At 35.4% G+C, this 14699-nt stretch overlaps 1 protein-coding gene across 1 annotated transcript in view; it reads left to right on the top strand.

Moving 5' to 3' along the window:
• The first annotated feature begins 208 nt into the window (after positions 1-208).
• Positions 209-14699, top strand: part of LOC124537688 (guanine nucleotide exchange factor subunit Rich) — a 44132-nt gene continuing 29641 nt past the window's right edge. Inside the window, exons 1-10 of the mRNA XM_047114615.1 lie at positions 209-527; positions 647-754; positions 862-1011; positions 1169-1352; positions 1516-1649; positions 3643-3734; positions 4260-4376; positions 5134-5290; positions 5985-6098; positions 6586-6840. Coding sequence (XP_046970571.1) covers positions 387-527; positions 647-754; positions 862-1011; positions 1169-1352; positions 1516-1649; positions 3643-3734; positions 4260-4376; positions 5134-5290; positions 5985-6098; positions 6586-6840 — 1452 coding nt within the window. The 5' untranslated portion in view covers positions 209-386. The remainder of the gene's footprint in view (positions 528-646; positions 755-861; positions 1012-1168; positions 1353-1515; positions 1650-3642; positions 3735-4259; positions 4377-5133; positions 5291-5984; positions 6099-6585; positions 6841-14699) is intronic.

The raw sequence follows: 14699 nt of genomic DNA, 5'->3' as shown, positions 1-14699 counted from the left end.
TCGACTGTTTCTTATATAACACAATGTGAAATCTTACATTTTAAATAAAGTAATATATGACGTAACTGAAAGTAAATTTTCAGATGGTTATAAAATTGTTTCTTATTTATTTTAGACAATATTCAAGTTGATTTTTTTTAATAGTGTATAGAGCTGCAATAAATAATATTGTCATCTTTACTTATAAGTTATAGTTGTCAAAGTCATATTGTCAAACTAACAAAGTGTTGACGAAACAGATGAAACGAATTTTGGAAAAAAATTATAAATATTTATTAATATTTAAATAACAATAACTTTTAATATGAGTTAATGAATTTTCGTAGATTTATTGAATATTTTGTAAATTACCAACCACAACACTTAGAATCCAATGACAATTCAAGATGTATTTTCCCATAGGATGGCCAAAAGTTCTAAAAAACTTAGGAACAGATACTCAGTTAATTAAGCAAATAGTGTCGAACCGAGATAAAGTCCTGTTTGCATCTTTATGTGATGAAAGTTTAGCCGTCTGGTTCTGTAAGGTATGCAATTAAAAAATATATAATATGCACTAAATATCAATCATCACTGGAAAAACGTCTGGTTTTCGTTAAAAGTAATATATTTCGTTATGAAACAATGTGTTATTTCTTTATTCTAGCCAACTGTACCTGTAGTGTATCATAAGAGGAGTGCAGAATCTCTACAAAGACTTGGTGTCAATGTGTGTGTGGAATGGAAACCAGATTCATCTATGATATGTGTTTCTGTAAGTGAAGGAATTATTTAGTATTGCTTGTGTTTAACATTCCTATGTAATTATAAAATTATAATTCAAATAAAAATATATTTATTTATTAAATTAAATTATTACAGACTTCAGAAGGGCATTTGATTTTATATAATGTAGAATCACAGAATGACCATACTGCATATCAGCAATGTGACCCACCTACAGCTAGTCTTCGAAGGGACTCTGCAGAATTATTTGTTAAAGAAGTTATACCATCTTTGAAGATTACCTTAGTAAGTTTTTTGTAAATGAAGAGTTTTAGAACTTTAAATTTCTATATTTTAAACACAAAATAAATGTTATTATTTAAATTTAAATATATTACATACATGCAATTCATATTTAATTTTGGATTATAAAAATATTGAATTATTATTATTTTTTTTTTAGTTTAAGGAGATCCTTGTGTGGGATGGACAAATAACTAGGATGTGTTGTATATCTGGAACGGAAATTCTTGTGTGCACAACAAGAGCTCATTTACTTCGATATCGCTGGGACGGAACACAGAATAGAGACTACTGCCTTGATCTTGGTCGAATACCATTTTCTATAAATCAGCAAGTGTCTAAAGGTAACTCTTAATAATTTTAACAATAGTTCTTATTATTCATCACAATTCAATTTATTTTATGTTCATTCAATAAAGAAGTATTTATGTTAATAAATAACAATAAATGAATACATTTCATATTTACATTCATATAATAAATAAATGAACACTATTTTATTTTCAGCGGAACCAATATTAGAAGACAACACACATGTTAATGATATTGAGTACTCCCCACTTGTTTGTGGTTTTGGCATAACACTGAATGATGGAAGAGCTGCCTATCTAACAGCACCAAATCTAAAGTTTGATCCAAATGTAAGTATTTGCTACAGAGATAATTAAAAAACCTTATAATGTTTTTAATAATGTTATGTGTGTTTTTTAGTAAAACTAAATATGTAATTCAAATTTATAATATTATTTTAAATACAATGGTGTTCTCAGTGTTTTTGACCTCATAGACTAGCTTTGCAGACATATTATAAGTTCACAAGTTTACACCATTACTTCATTCTCTATAATTCCATGGGTAGGAAAATCTGACACCACTGGAAATTATTCAGGCACAATAAGGTTTACATACTGTATGTAATGTGCATGCACCAAGACACATTTCTATTAGCTCAAATACAACTATCCTACTATTAATTATTTTTACTGTATTATTTATATTGTACTGATTTGTTTAGTGAATTTCATTTTAAAAAATCTATTATTAACCTTTCATTTGGATTGGTAAATACATAGTTTACGAATGAATAATGTATTATAAAATAATCTTCTTTGGATATTTGACTTTATCTTTAAACCAATTTACTATCCTAGATCTGTATATCGACGGATTTAACGGTAAGATGTACATGCTATTGCTATCTATAGTTCTTCAGAAAAAATATTGTGTATCTGTTACAAAAAAAAAGAATGGTGTTTTACTTTCAAAAACCTTATTTTGTGGGAAAAGTAATCCGGTCCTATAAAAACGACCCTTACACGTATTTACCAATAGCCTAAGTAGGCTGGAGCCTAGGGCGGCAGATTTAGAACGGCGGCAATTTTAGCCCAAATTTGGTATCATATCATATCACCTAATTTATCATCATACTAATAACGGGAAAAGCTGATGTAATTAGGACGATAGAACACAAACCTTAAAGTTACAATTTCAGAATAAATGTAATCAATATGATTGTGAACTCAACTAACGTATCGAATTTCAAAAGTCAGAAGGGACGGCAAAAGTTGAATAGCCTACTAGCGGTAAATTTGTAAATTTACCGCTAGTAGGCTACTGTCGCCACTGCTTACAGTAGGCGATATGATATGCAACATATGACATCTCACATTGGTAATAATCAACATTAGATCCTTTTAGAAAATTAGTTGGTCCCGTCTGACGGCAAATTCTGGAACCTGAAATGCGCGCGCGTTTATTAGTTAACTCGAAAAAGCGCGCGCTTCCGCATATTCCTGTGACATATTTATCCGTCTTTTACACGAAATGACTGCAACACATTGCAGGACAGCGATAGAAAATATCTTTATTATGAACCAATAAGTGCCAATGACATTTTTAAGAATAGCAATATTTGCAAGCAGTGTGAACGGGACAAACATCGTAGATAAAACCCCTGATTGTGTTTTAATTCTGAAAATAAAGGTTTTTAATTTATCGAATTTCAAATAAATTATTGTATAGTATTTAGTAATAGCAACCCTATATTATATACGATCTCCATGGTCATTGGTCATCCATGTTCGTAAATACCAGACAATGTAGCCGATGCACAATTTTATTTCTTCGGAAGTAGTGTGAATCTTAATCTATGTACAGAGTGAACATACAATATGTTAATATATTGCTAGTACAGCTAGAGTTTTATGTGAAACTAAATGGCTTGTTCTTATTACTTCAAATAATTGATCTTTCTTCTTCTTCCTTATTTATGCATTTTTCTAAAAAGAAAATTTGTCCCGGACCGGCACATAGCATTGCAGATTACAAGCTAGAAAAAAATGTTTATTAATAAAATATATTTATACAGGCAAGACAAAGCCTGCTAGGTTTTGCTATCATGTTGTATACTTTATACATTTTCATTTTTATCAAGATATTTGTACGTTACCTAGTACACACAAAAAGTGCCATATATTTTTATTTATCTTTGTGTGTGTTGAAACAAATACATATATATATATTATAAATATTTACGCTAGAGTGTGTACAAAAACTTCATACATTTTTATTGCGACTAATATTTTATTGGCTACATTAAAATGTCGCTAAATTTAATGATTATTTTCCTTCTAGGCAGTACAAGGTATTTGGGCACAGGGGATTGACGATGCGACGTGCGTACGAGTTAATCATAAATTCAGGCTCATCGCTATTGGTAGAAAGAAGTGAGTACTTGTACACTTTCATTTAAAAAAAAAAAAATATAGAGACAACGCAGTTCTTCGAAATGAATTATCTCTTTTAAAAGTAATAATATATAACAAAGGTACAATGCGATCATATGTACCCTTATTTATTATACCCAAATTAATGACGTGTTTATAGGTCTACTTTTACGAAAATAAATAATTAGATAGAGACTACTCAGAATATTGTATCATTTAGTTAACGATACACAAATAAATTAAAAATACGATCGTGTAACAGCTGTATCGTTGTTGATAGAGTTGTAATCGTATATTGTACCTATATGTTTGTTAAAATATATAGATTTCCGATTTGGAATAAATGATTTTTTTTACTATGATTCAATTACCAATAAACAATTACCGGCTTTAGTCTTAATGTACATTCAATAAAGGTTTTAAAATTTGAAAAGTCTTAGTATCTTATCTTATATATCTTAGTATTAAGAAGATGTTTTGGTTTTTTAATGAGTGTTTTCATAATAAAATAATTTTATTTCATAGTTCACAGATTGACGTCTTCACGATAGACGAGGCGACAGGTGGTTTAGAGTTGTCACATACGATGGTCCTCAGTTCCAAGGATTTCCCCGGGGACCCGGGGCCCGTTAAATGTATGAGGTACGGCTTAACCGAAGCGCATGAATAGTTTAACATCTCAAGCTTGAGAAGACTAATGAAATTAAATTGAATTTCAACTATGTTTAAGTAAATATTAAGAAAAGAGGTTTTATTAAATTTGAACAGACAACAACAACAACAGCCTGTAAATATCCCACTGCTGGGTTAAAGCCTCCTCTCACTCTGAGGGGAAGGTTTGGAACATATGCCACCACGCTATTCAACTGCGGTTTGGTGGAATACACATGTGGCAGAATTTCTACGAAATTAGACACATGTAGGTTTCCTCACGATGTTTTCCTTCATCGACCATGAGATGAATTATAAACACAAATTGGGCATATGAATATTCAGTGTTGTTATCGGTTAAGATGGACGCGTTCTAACACGACTGGCCATGTCGGCTCGGCTCTGGAACTGACAAGTACATTTGCTCGTTATGCTGCATACGGGATACGGGTTAGTGACGGTGTGCCCCCCCCCCCCGGCTCGCGGCTCGGCTCTGGAACTGACAAGTACATTTGCTCGTTATACTGCATACGGGATACGGGTTAGTGACGTTGTGACCCCCCCCGGCGCGCGGCTCGGTTCTGGAACTGACAAGTACATTTGCTCGTTATACTGCATACGGGATACGGGTTAGTGACGTTGTGACCCCCCCCCCGGCTCGCGGCTCGGCTCTGGAACTGACAATTACATTTGCTCGTTAAACTGCATACGGGTTAGTGACGTTGCGCCCCCCCCCTCCCCCGCGCAGGTGGAGCGGCGAGGGGCGCGCGGTGGCGGCGAGCTGGGAGCGCGGCGGCGTGTCGGTGTGGAGCACGTTCGGCGCGCTGCTCATGTGCTCGCTGGCGTGGGACTACGGCCTCAGCCAGGACCTCGCGCGCCACAACCCGCTCGTCGTCTCCAGCATGGTACGGCCCTCCCCGCATTTATAGTCAACTGAACACGTTATCATACAAATGTGAATAACTTCGCAGTTAATGTCGTGTTGAACCGCCCTCGCGACGAGATCATGGGTTGGAACATGAAAATTATTTTCCATCAAAATATTTAAAATTTTCAAGTTGAGGTATAATTTAAAAATATTGTATATACAAAATGGTGGAAAGCTTCCATTTTTAGAAAGTGTGAGAAATTTTATATACTTACTTTAATTTTTTACTTCTTGGAAAAGCTACTAGCATAGGTAGATAAAACATAAAATTATATTTTCAAAAATAAAGTTCAAACGTTAAGAACTACTTAAAATATTAAAAAAAACATTAGAATGGGGTAATTATTTTTTTTCTTATGCGTAGTGACGCGTCTTCGAGTACCCATTATCATCACTATAAGATATTCGATCACTCAGCACATCTCTTCTTTTAATAATAATTTTGTTTTTGTTTTAAATGTACGATAAGTTAACAGAATGCAAAAATAAATTTTAATTGTGTTGCTAGCAATACTTTATTTATTTATTTTTTATTCCATAATATTCTTATAACCAGGTTTCATGAATATTTGACTTTTGATACTTATTATATGAATGAATAACAGAAACAATTTTAAAGTAATTTTCTTTATGACATATTTATCATAATTATACGAATTGTTAATGTACAGGAATGGGCGACGGAAGGCTACCAGTTGTGGATGGTAAAAGTCGAAGAAGAATCGAAATCAAATCTCATTCAGATGGACTTCGTGAAGAGTCCGCTCAGCGTCAATCCTTGCATGGTAATATAATTTTATTCTATTCGCTATATTAATAAAGGCATAAAGCAAACTACATATAGTACAATATTTACTTCGATCCATTTTTCATACTACACACATATATATATTCTATTTTTTTATGTAACAAAAACATAGATAATTTAAAATGTTGTTGCTGGGCTGATGTTGAGGGTGATGAATGTCACTAACTGGTTCACGATTTATTAACGAGACAGTACAATTATACGGATTGTGACGCACTTGATAGACACTCTCTTTTACATATGCAATGCTTCGACATTTATACATGATATATGCCAAAGAATATGATATATACAGATGTGAAATATTTTAGTCATAGAATATGTAACTTTCCTAACTGTTTACTTTAATACCTATGTGCATATACGCACAATGTATTCTTAGTTTTTACGTCAGTGTAAGTTCCATGTTAGTTATATTTTCGTTGACATTTTCAATATTATAAATGAGAATTTTATTCTTTCAGAGCAATCAAAGGCATCTATACCTCCAAGCTGACGACAAATTATACGTTAATTTAGAAGATAATCTCACCCGTCGAACGAAGATACCCATAATCGATTCGTCGTCGGACGCGTTCCAAGAGAACGGCCAAGACCATCCGCTGGAGTACGACAGCAGCGCCAAGTACAAGGAGTTCGTGGACGACAACGAGTGCAGGAAGCAGTGGATTGTGTTGCAGCTGCCGGCCACGTATATCGCTACCAACTGGCCCTTGCGGGTAAGTGGCCACACCTATGTTGCCATCATTAAATATTATAACCCAAATTAGCTTTATTCAAGTAACAAAAGTACATTTGAATCATCAGAATTAAATGTATAAAAGCTTGTTACCTTTCCCGTGGTTGGGTATAAAGAAACAATATTAGGTTATAAAATTTTTAATGCACAGTAACATAGTATTATAAACAACCAATTACTTAATTTACTAGTTACTTATGTTACTTCTTATAATTACTATTATATAAAAATTATGCCAGCTAGACTCAGCGTGGGTCACTTGGGATAAAAGGCAAGCTTGAAAATTCAATGTAATTCAATGCAATTCAATATAAGGTTGAAAATTAGGCGCCACTGACGAATAAATTAGTTGATGTGGTTTGAAAGAATATACCGTTCGCCAGACCGGTGTAAACGAAATTTATAATATAATTGAAAGGGGGTACATCACCAAAGTTTCCAGCTACACGTGGATACCGACAACGGCTTTGGGAACAGGCCTGCCGTCCTTGGAGTCGCACCAGCCGCTATCTGGGCACACTCAACCAGGAACCTGGGGCTGTTCACTCTTAATATTTCCATTCAAGAAGTCCACGTGGTGGGTAAATCCGATTAAAAAAAAAACCTCCTGTAATACGAAATATACAGGTTCAATAAGTTAAGCAAATAAGCAAATGATAAATACCTTTAACGAGAGATGTAAGCACGAATTTACCTTCTGGAGGTTCAAAGTCCTGCTTACACAAATTGACGATCTCAACTCCGGAGAACCATTTCAAAGGGTCACTGGAAACCACAATTTACACATGACTACGACTTTTCGAATTGTAAACCAATGCATTTAACCAAAAACAAGAATTAAAGACTTACAATTTTTTACGAGTCGGTAAACATGATATAAAGTTCTGTCAAACTTCAAAACTTCATTGTTAATATAAATTCTGAAAAGATGACTGCTATTAAAGCACTGAATTAAGAAACTCAATTATTAAGATAACTCACCGATATATTCACTATATCGAATTAAAAGTTTGGATTCGGTGTGAAGCCGATAGTTCCAAAATTCAAAAAGAACGAAATCGAAAGTTCACGAACCTTTGAAAGGTTAACGAGTGTGACCAGTATCACTACCAAAATACCCTTAATGAAAAAGGAATTATATCCATAATAAAATCAAGGAAATAATTATGGAATAATTATTAAAATTAAGAAAAGCCAAATATGAGGCAAAGTAAATTTATCATAACTAGACTCCGACACCTACATCGAAGAACTAACCTTTAAACTGGAAGACAGCTATTAAATTAATCTGAAACGATGTGAAGTGACATTTAATAAAATTCAACAAACGAATTAGATGATTAAAATCTTATTTTAATAATTGTTTTAATGCACCTTTAAAATAAATGCAATATATTTTATTAATTAAAATTTTAGAAAATGCCAAGTTGAAGCGGTAACCTAGCAACACCGCCATACATTACTTGGGAAATGGGTCAATGGCACGGAATTTAGCGAATTGACACTTTTTTGACGTTTTATATAATTATAAAAAAAAGTTAAAATTATGAAAATAATTTTTAATGTAACAGTACCTCCCCTCCCGGAAGAATTTTGCGAGGATAAACGAGAAAAATTCGAGCTGGCCCTCCAGCTCAGAACCTCGAACAACACAAATAATTAATTGAAATAACATTTCAAATGTGAAATATAAAATGACAAAAAAAGTGGAAGATCCAACTTAAGAAAACTACTACTCACCACAACTCATTTATTCGGCTACAACCAAATAAAACAAACAGAGCTCCCACAATATGTGCAGGACAAACTCCACCTAAGCTTAAGCTCAACAAAAGCTTCGCTGCATGCGTAACCAGACGCATGAACAAAACTAATATCTGCTCTAACACAGATAATATAAAAATAATGCTTCTCATAAGCAATCTTAAAAAAAAATTACTAGTAGTCTATGCCACTAAATAGAGAATATAATAAACCTCTATAAAATAGTATCACGACACCAAAATTCGCGAAGACAATATAACTAATTAACTATTCGAACCCACGAGAAGTTAACAGTCTTAACCTTAACACACTATACAAGAAAAATATACAAACCAACAGACATAACAAACCTTAATAAAACCAACCGTCAGGACTGATGGTACTCACACATAAGACTTTCTACTGACCAGACGAACAACAACACTTGTTAGGTAATATGGGATGGGAAAGGAATATTAGGAAACCAAACAGATGCCACGCCAACACAGAAGTGGACACTGGAAGGTGACAAAACGTCAAGGAATAGTATTAAGGCTTATTTTTACAGAGTCACAAACCGCTCTGAGTCGTAAGGCTTATTTTTACAGAGTTACAATCCGCTCTGAGTATTAAGGCTTATTTAAGGGAGTTACCAACCGCTCCATAAGGATTTTAGGGTGAGGAAAAGGAATAAAAGGATGCCAAACAGATACAACACTATCACAAAGTTGATACTGGACGGTCACCAAACGTGAAGGAATAGTTTTAAGGCTTATTTTTACAGAGTTACAATCCGCTCTGAGTCGTAAGGCTTATTTTTACAGAGTTACAATCCGCTCTGAGTCGTAAGGCTTATTTTTACAGAGTTACAATCCGCTCTGAGTATTAAGGCTTATTTAAGGAGTTACCAACCGCTCCATAAGGATTTTAGGGTGAGGATAAGGAATAAAAGGATGCCAAACAGATACAACACCATTACAAAGTTGATACTGGACGGTCACCAAACGGGAAGGAATAGTTTTAAGGCTTATTTTTACAGAGTCACAAACCGCTCTGAGTCGTAAGGCTTATTTTTACAGAGTTACAATCCGCTCTGGGTATTTAGGCTTATTTAAGGAGTTACCAACCGCTCCATAAGGATTTTAGGGTGAGGAAAAGGAATAAAAGGATGCCTAACGAACACAAACGAAACCTAAAGACACTGCTATCCATACCATAATAAAGCAACTGTCAGGACTGATGTTTCATACCAATAAACTCAGCTGTCCGGACGTTCACACTTTGCAATACCTAACGACACTATCATACCTTAATAAACCGACTGTCAGGACTGATGTTTCACCCCTCTCCTCTCTGCTGTCCGGACGTTCACACTTTGCAATACCTAACGACACTATCGTACCTTAATAAACCAACTGTCAGGACTGATGTTTCACACCTCTCTCCTCTCTGCTGTCCGGACGTTCTTTAATAAATAAGTTTACTTTTTAAGGTTTCTAATATGCCAACTACCTAAATGTTTGCCACTATTAAAATCTTCTAATTCGTAAACCAATGGGCTTAGTTTACGTACCACCCGACACTTTTCGAATTTCGGAGCCAGCTGTAAAAAATTTTGTAGCGTCACTAAGAGGAAAGGTTTTCTTCCAAACAATGTCTCCCACGTTGAACTCTAAATGTCGCCGAGATTTATTGTAATAAATTCTGCTTCTATGATGGGCCTTAGAGAGTGCTGTCTTAACCTTAGAAAAAATACCTTCTAACGCACCTAATCCACTACCATAAGCCTCCAAAGAAGGAGTACCCTGTTTAGAAGGACAACCTCTGTTATAAAGGCTTCCGCAAGAGACGGGTTCCCTACCGTGTACCAAGAAAAACGGAGAAAAGCGGGTGGCTTCGTTGACCGCAGAATTCATTGCAAACACTACCTTAGGCACGAAAGAATCCCAAGAGCGATGATCCTCTTTAACAAGCGTAGAAATGGCCGTAATGATAGTACGGTTATACCGCTCCACAGTATTTACTTGGGGGCAATATTTAGGTGTAAAGTGAATTTCTGGAATCTGATATTTTTTGAACAAGGATTTCATCTCGCTACCCGTGAATTGAGTACCGTTATCTACAATCACTGTACGCGGGATACCATGTACCAAAAATACACCTTCCTCCAGTCGAGACACAATAGACTTAGCGACAGCCCTACGCAAAGAAAAAGCAAGACAATACTTACTGAAACAGCAAACTATCACCAGTAAAAATGTATAACCAGCTCTGGAACGTGGTAGTGGACCAACTAGATCTATGCTGATGGTTTCAAAAGGACGGGAACAATTCTTTTCACTACCCATTAACCCAGGAACCGAGGTCTGTGGATGCTTGTGTGCAGAACAAACATCACAATTACTAACAAATTTAATAACGTCCTGATACATATTCGGCCAATAGTAACGAAGAGATAAACGTTTATACGTTTTAAAAATACCGAAGTGGGGGGAAGTCTCACTACAATGATTGGACTTTAGCAGATGTTCACGTTGCTTCAAAGGTACAACTTCCTTCCAATCAAATTCACTTGTAAACCCGAATTTGTTTTTGGAATATTTAAAGAGCTTATCTCCCTCAACGACGTAGTTAGGGCAAGAACGAGGAAATTGGTTACACTTAGTATAAAGTCTGTTAAACCAGGGATCTGATAAGTCAGACTTTATTTCAGAAACCACCGGAACCGAGCGTGACAAAGCATCCGGAACTACGTTGTCTTTACCCTTACGGTGTTCGATGATAAAATCAAACGGAGATAACCTGCACCCCCATCGTGCTAAACGACCGGTAGGATTGGACAAATTAAAAAACCACTTCAAACTAGAATGATCAGTTATGATCTTGAATTGCGGGCCCCCCTCCAGATAAGCACGAAAGTGTTCAACCGCGAAAACGACAGCGAGGGCTTCTCGTTCCGTAGCGGAATAATTTCGTTCAGCTCTGATAAGCGAACGGCTAGCAAAAGCAACGGGATGCTCTTGACCGTCATCATTTAATTGGGTAAGAGTTCCAGCAATCCCATAGCTAGAAGCATCGCAATGGACAGAGAACGGCTTTGAAAAGTCGGGGCATGCCAAAACAGGAGCCGACACCAAACAGGATTTAAGTTCTAAAAAAGCTTTTTCAGCTTCCTCTGACCAGGAAAACGCAGGAGCATCTTTACGGGTACTAGTCAAAGCATTTAAAGGAGCTGCGATTGAACTAAAGTCTTTAATGAACCTGCGATAGTAGGATGCAGTACCTAAAAACATTTTAACTTCCTTGCGATTAGTGGGAGTAGGATATTCAACTATAGCTTTAATTTTGGCGGGATCTGTATGTAAGCCCCTTTGATCTACAATGTAACCAAGATATTTAAGTTCTTTTCTAAAGAAGTGAGATTTATCCAAATTAATAGTCAGACTAGCTGATTTAAGCCGATCCAGGACCTTATCAAGTAAAGAAATATGTTCTTCAAAGGTAGAACTAACAATAATTATATCATCAAGATATACAAAAACTCGATTACCAAATTCTGGGCCAAATAACTTATCCATCAAACGTTGTTGGGTAGCTGGTGCATCTTTCAGACCAAAGCACATAACAGCAAACTGGAAAAGACCTCGTCCAGGGACAGTGAACGCAGTTTTTTCTCGAGATTTTGGATCTAGGGGAATTTGCCAAAACGCAGCTTTAAGATCAATAGAAGACAAATACTTAGCTTCCTTAAGCTGATCTAAAATCTGTGAAATATAGGGAAGTGGATATGCATCTCCTTTGCTAATGGCGTTGAGTTTGCGACTATCAAGGCAGAATCGAAACTCTCCATTAGATTTAGGAGCCAATAGCACTGGATTATTCCAAGCGCTTGTACTAGGTTCCACCACACCTAATTCTAACATTTCGTCAAGCTGACGATTTAATTCTTTTAAACGTTCGGGAGATAAGCAATAATAACGTTGCTTAATGGGTGCCGTATCACCCGTATCGATCGAATGTGTTATAACATCCGTTCGACCTAAGCCCTTCCTTTCGAAGGAAACCTCCTCAAACTTACCAATCACCTCCTTCGCAATTACGCTTTGCGAAGAAGATAAATCCTCAAGGGGATGTAAGAACTTCACTCCCGAAACTACATTCGTTTCGGATGAATCAAAGCTTACATCAAAAAATAAGTTTGGTGCTAAACCAAACCTACGCCAAAAATTAACCCCAAAAATTAAGGGTGTTGTCACACTAGGGACAACATAAAATTTGATTACTTTAGTCTTAGACTTCAGCGTAACCGGTAAAAATAAATAACCTGACACACGGGATCGTGCATCATTAGCCGTAGCTATATAAGAAATATCAGATGTGTCATACATCTGAACACCCTGACCGACAAAATATTGACCTAAATTTGACCCTAATATAGATATAGATGAACCGGAATCTAATAAACCACAAAACTGTTCATCAAAAATAGAAACCGACAAATAAGGACGAATGTCATCCGGAGGACGCTGCATAGCCGCTACACTATGAGTAAAGAAAAGTGAGATTCGTTTTAAATACTTCCGCCAATCGTCAGGATCAAAGTTAGCGGAACGACTTGACAGAAGGCTTATCCGTTTTTTCGGATCAGCAGATTTACAATTAAGACAGGACTTAACGGTGATGCCCTTAGTACCACAACGAAAACAGACAATATCCTTAGACTTACAAGTACCCAAATCATGTCCCTTAACCCTACAACGAAAACAAAACAAACCAGGTTTACTCTTGCCGCGTATCAACTCGACTTTAAAAGATTTACTATATTTGAAACCTAAATCAGGAGCTAAAGTATCAGCATCAATCTTTGGTGGATCCCTAAAATCTTTTACTTGTTTAAAAGTAAATTCTAAAATTTTACATTTATCCCGAAGTTGCTGCAAGTTATCAATATTCTCCAGCGCTAGCGCTTGCGTAAAACACGGACGTAGGTTTTTACGTATAATCTTTAATTTATCCCTTTCTGGCAGTGAATATGAAAGTCTCGAAAAATAATTAATCATGACCGCAATAAAAATTAAACAAGATTCTGACTGACCCTGCGTTCGACGACGAATCTCAGATAACAGCTGCTCATCATAGTCCAAAGGTGAAAAATCTTCAATCAGCCTCTCCTTTAAACTCTGCCAGTCTGCGACTTCCGAACGAACACTCCGGTACCATGTTAAAACTTCATCCGAAAAAAGTTCAACAGCTGACTGAAATAAAATGTCATCAGAAATACCTCGAGCTAGACAAAGTTCTTCAAGCCTAAGAATAAAGAAACGGACACATGATTTGCCATTAAATTTTAAATTTAAACGAGCAATAGACTTATCAGATGAACAAGAAATATTAGAAATCGGCAAAGGATTAATCAAAGCAGGTGAACGATCCGTAGATTGATCGTTAGCAACTTCTTCAAAAGTTTTCCTAAAAGATTGAAACAAACTATCCACTTTCGAAAGACAATCCTTAAGTTTCACATTCAATTCTTCCTTTTTATAAAATAAATTAACATCCACTTCAATCCTACTAAATCGATGGAAAAGGTGATGTGCTATAGCTCTTAACCGGTTAAAACTTTTAAATTGAGGCTTAGATGACAAGGTGAGTAAGACTTCATCCAGTTTAGAATCAATAATTTCAAACTCGCTGGCTGGATCCAAAGATGTTTCTAAAATCTCATCAGCAGGAATTGAATTCACTAAGTCCCGAATCTGAATCCTCAACTCTTCAACTGAACCTTTAGGTTTAGCATCCCTTATCTCAACTTCATAAATAAGTTCATCCTTCCTAAGTAAGTGATAAGCTATAGGCCTTTCCATGATGTAAAAAAAAATATTTCCCAAAAAAAAAATATTCTAAGTGTAAGCTATGAATGTGACAACTGGTTTTATATAGATATAAAACAAAATTAAAAAACTATAAAAAAAAGTTCAGTAAAAAAAAATTGTATTGAACCCGTATAAAAATTTGCAGAACCCTAAAAGTTGCAATACTAAAGAACCACACAAACAATATGAATAAGGTTCAAAAACAAATAAATTTAAATAAAAG

Source organism: Vanessa cardui, chromosome 18 (assembly GCF_905220365.1).
Source record: "Vanessa cardui chromosome 18, ilVanCard2.1, whole genome shotgun sequence".
Classification (NCBI taxonomy): Eukaryota; Metazoa; Arthropoda; class Insecta; order Lepidoptera; family Nymphalidae; genus Vanessa; species Vanessa cardui.
This window is presented reverse-complemented; position numbering and strand designations above follow the sequence as displayed.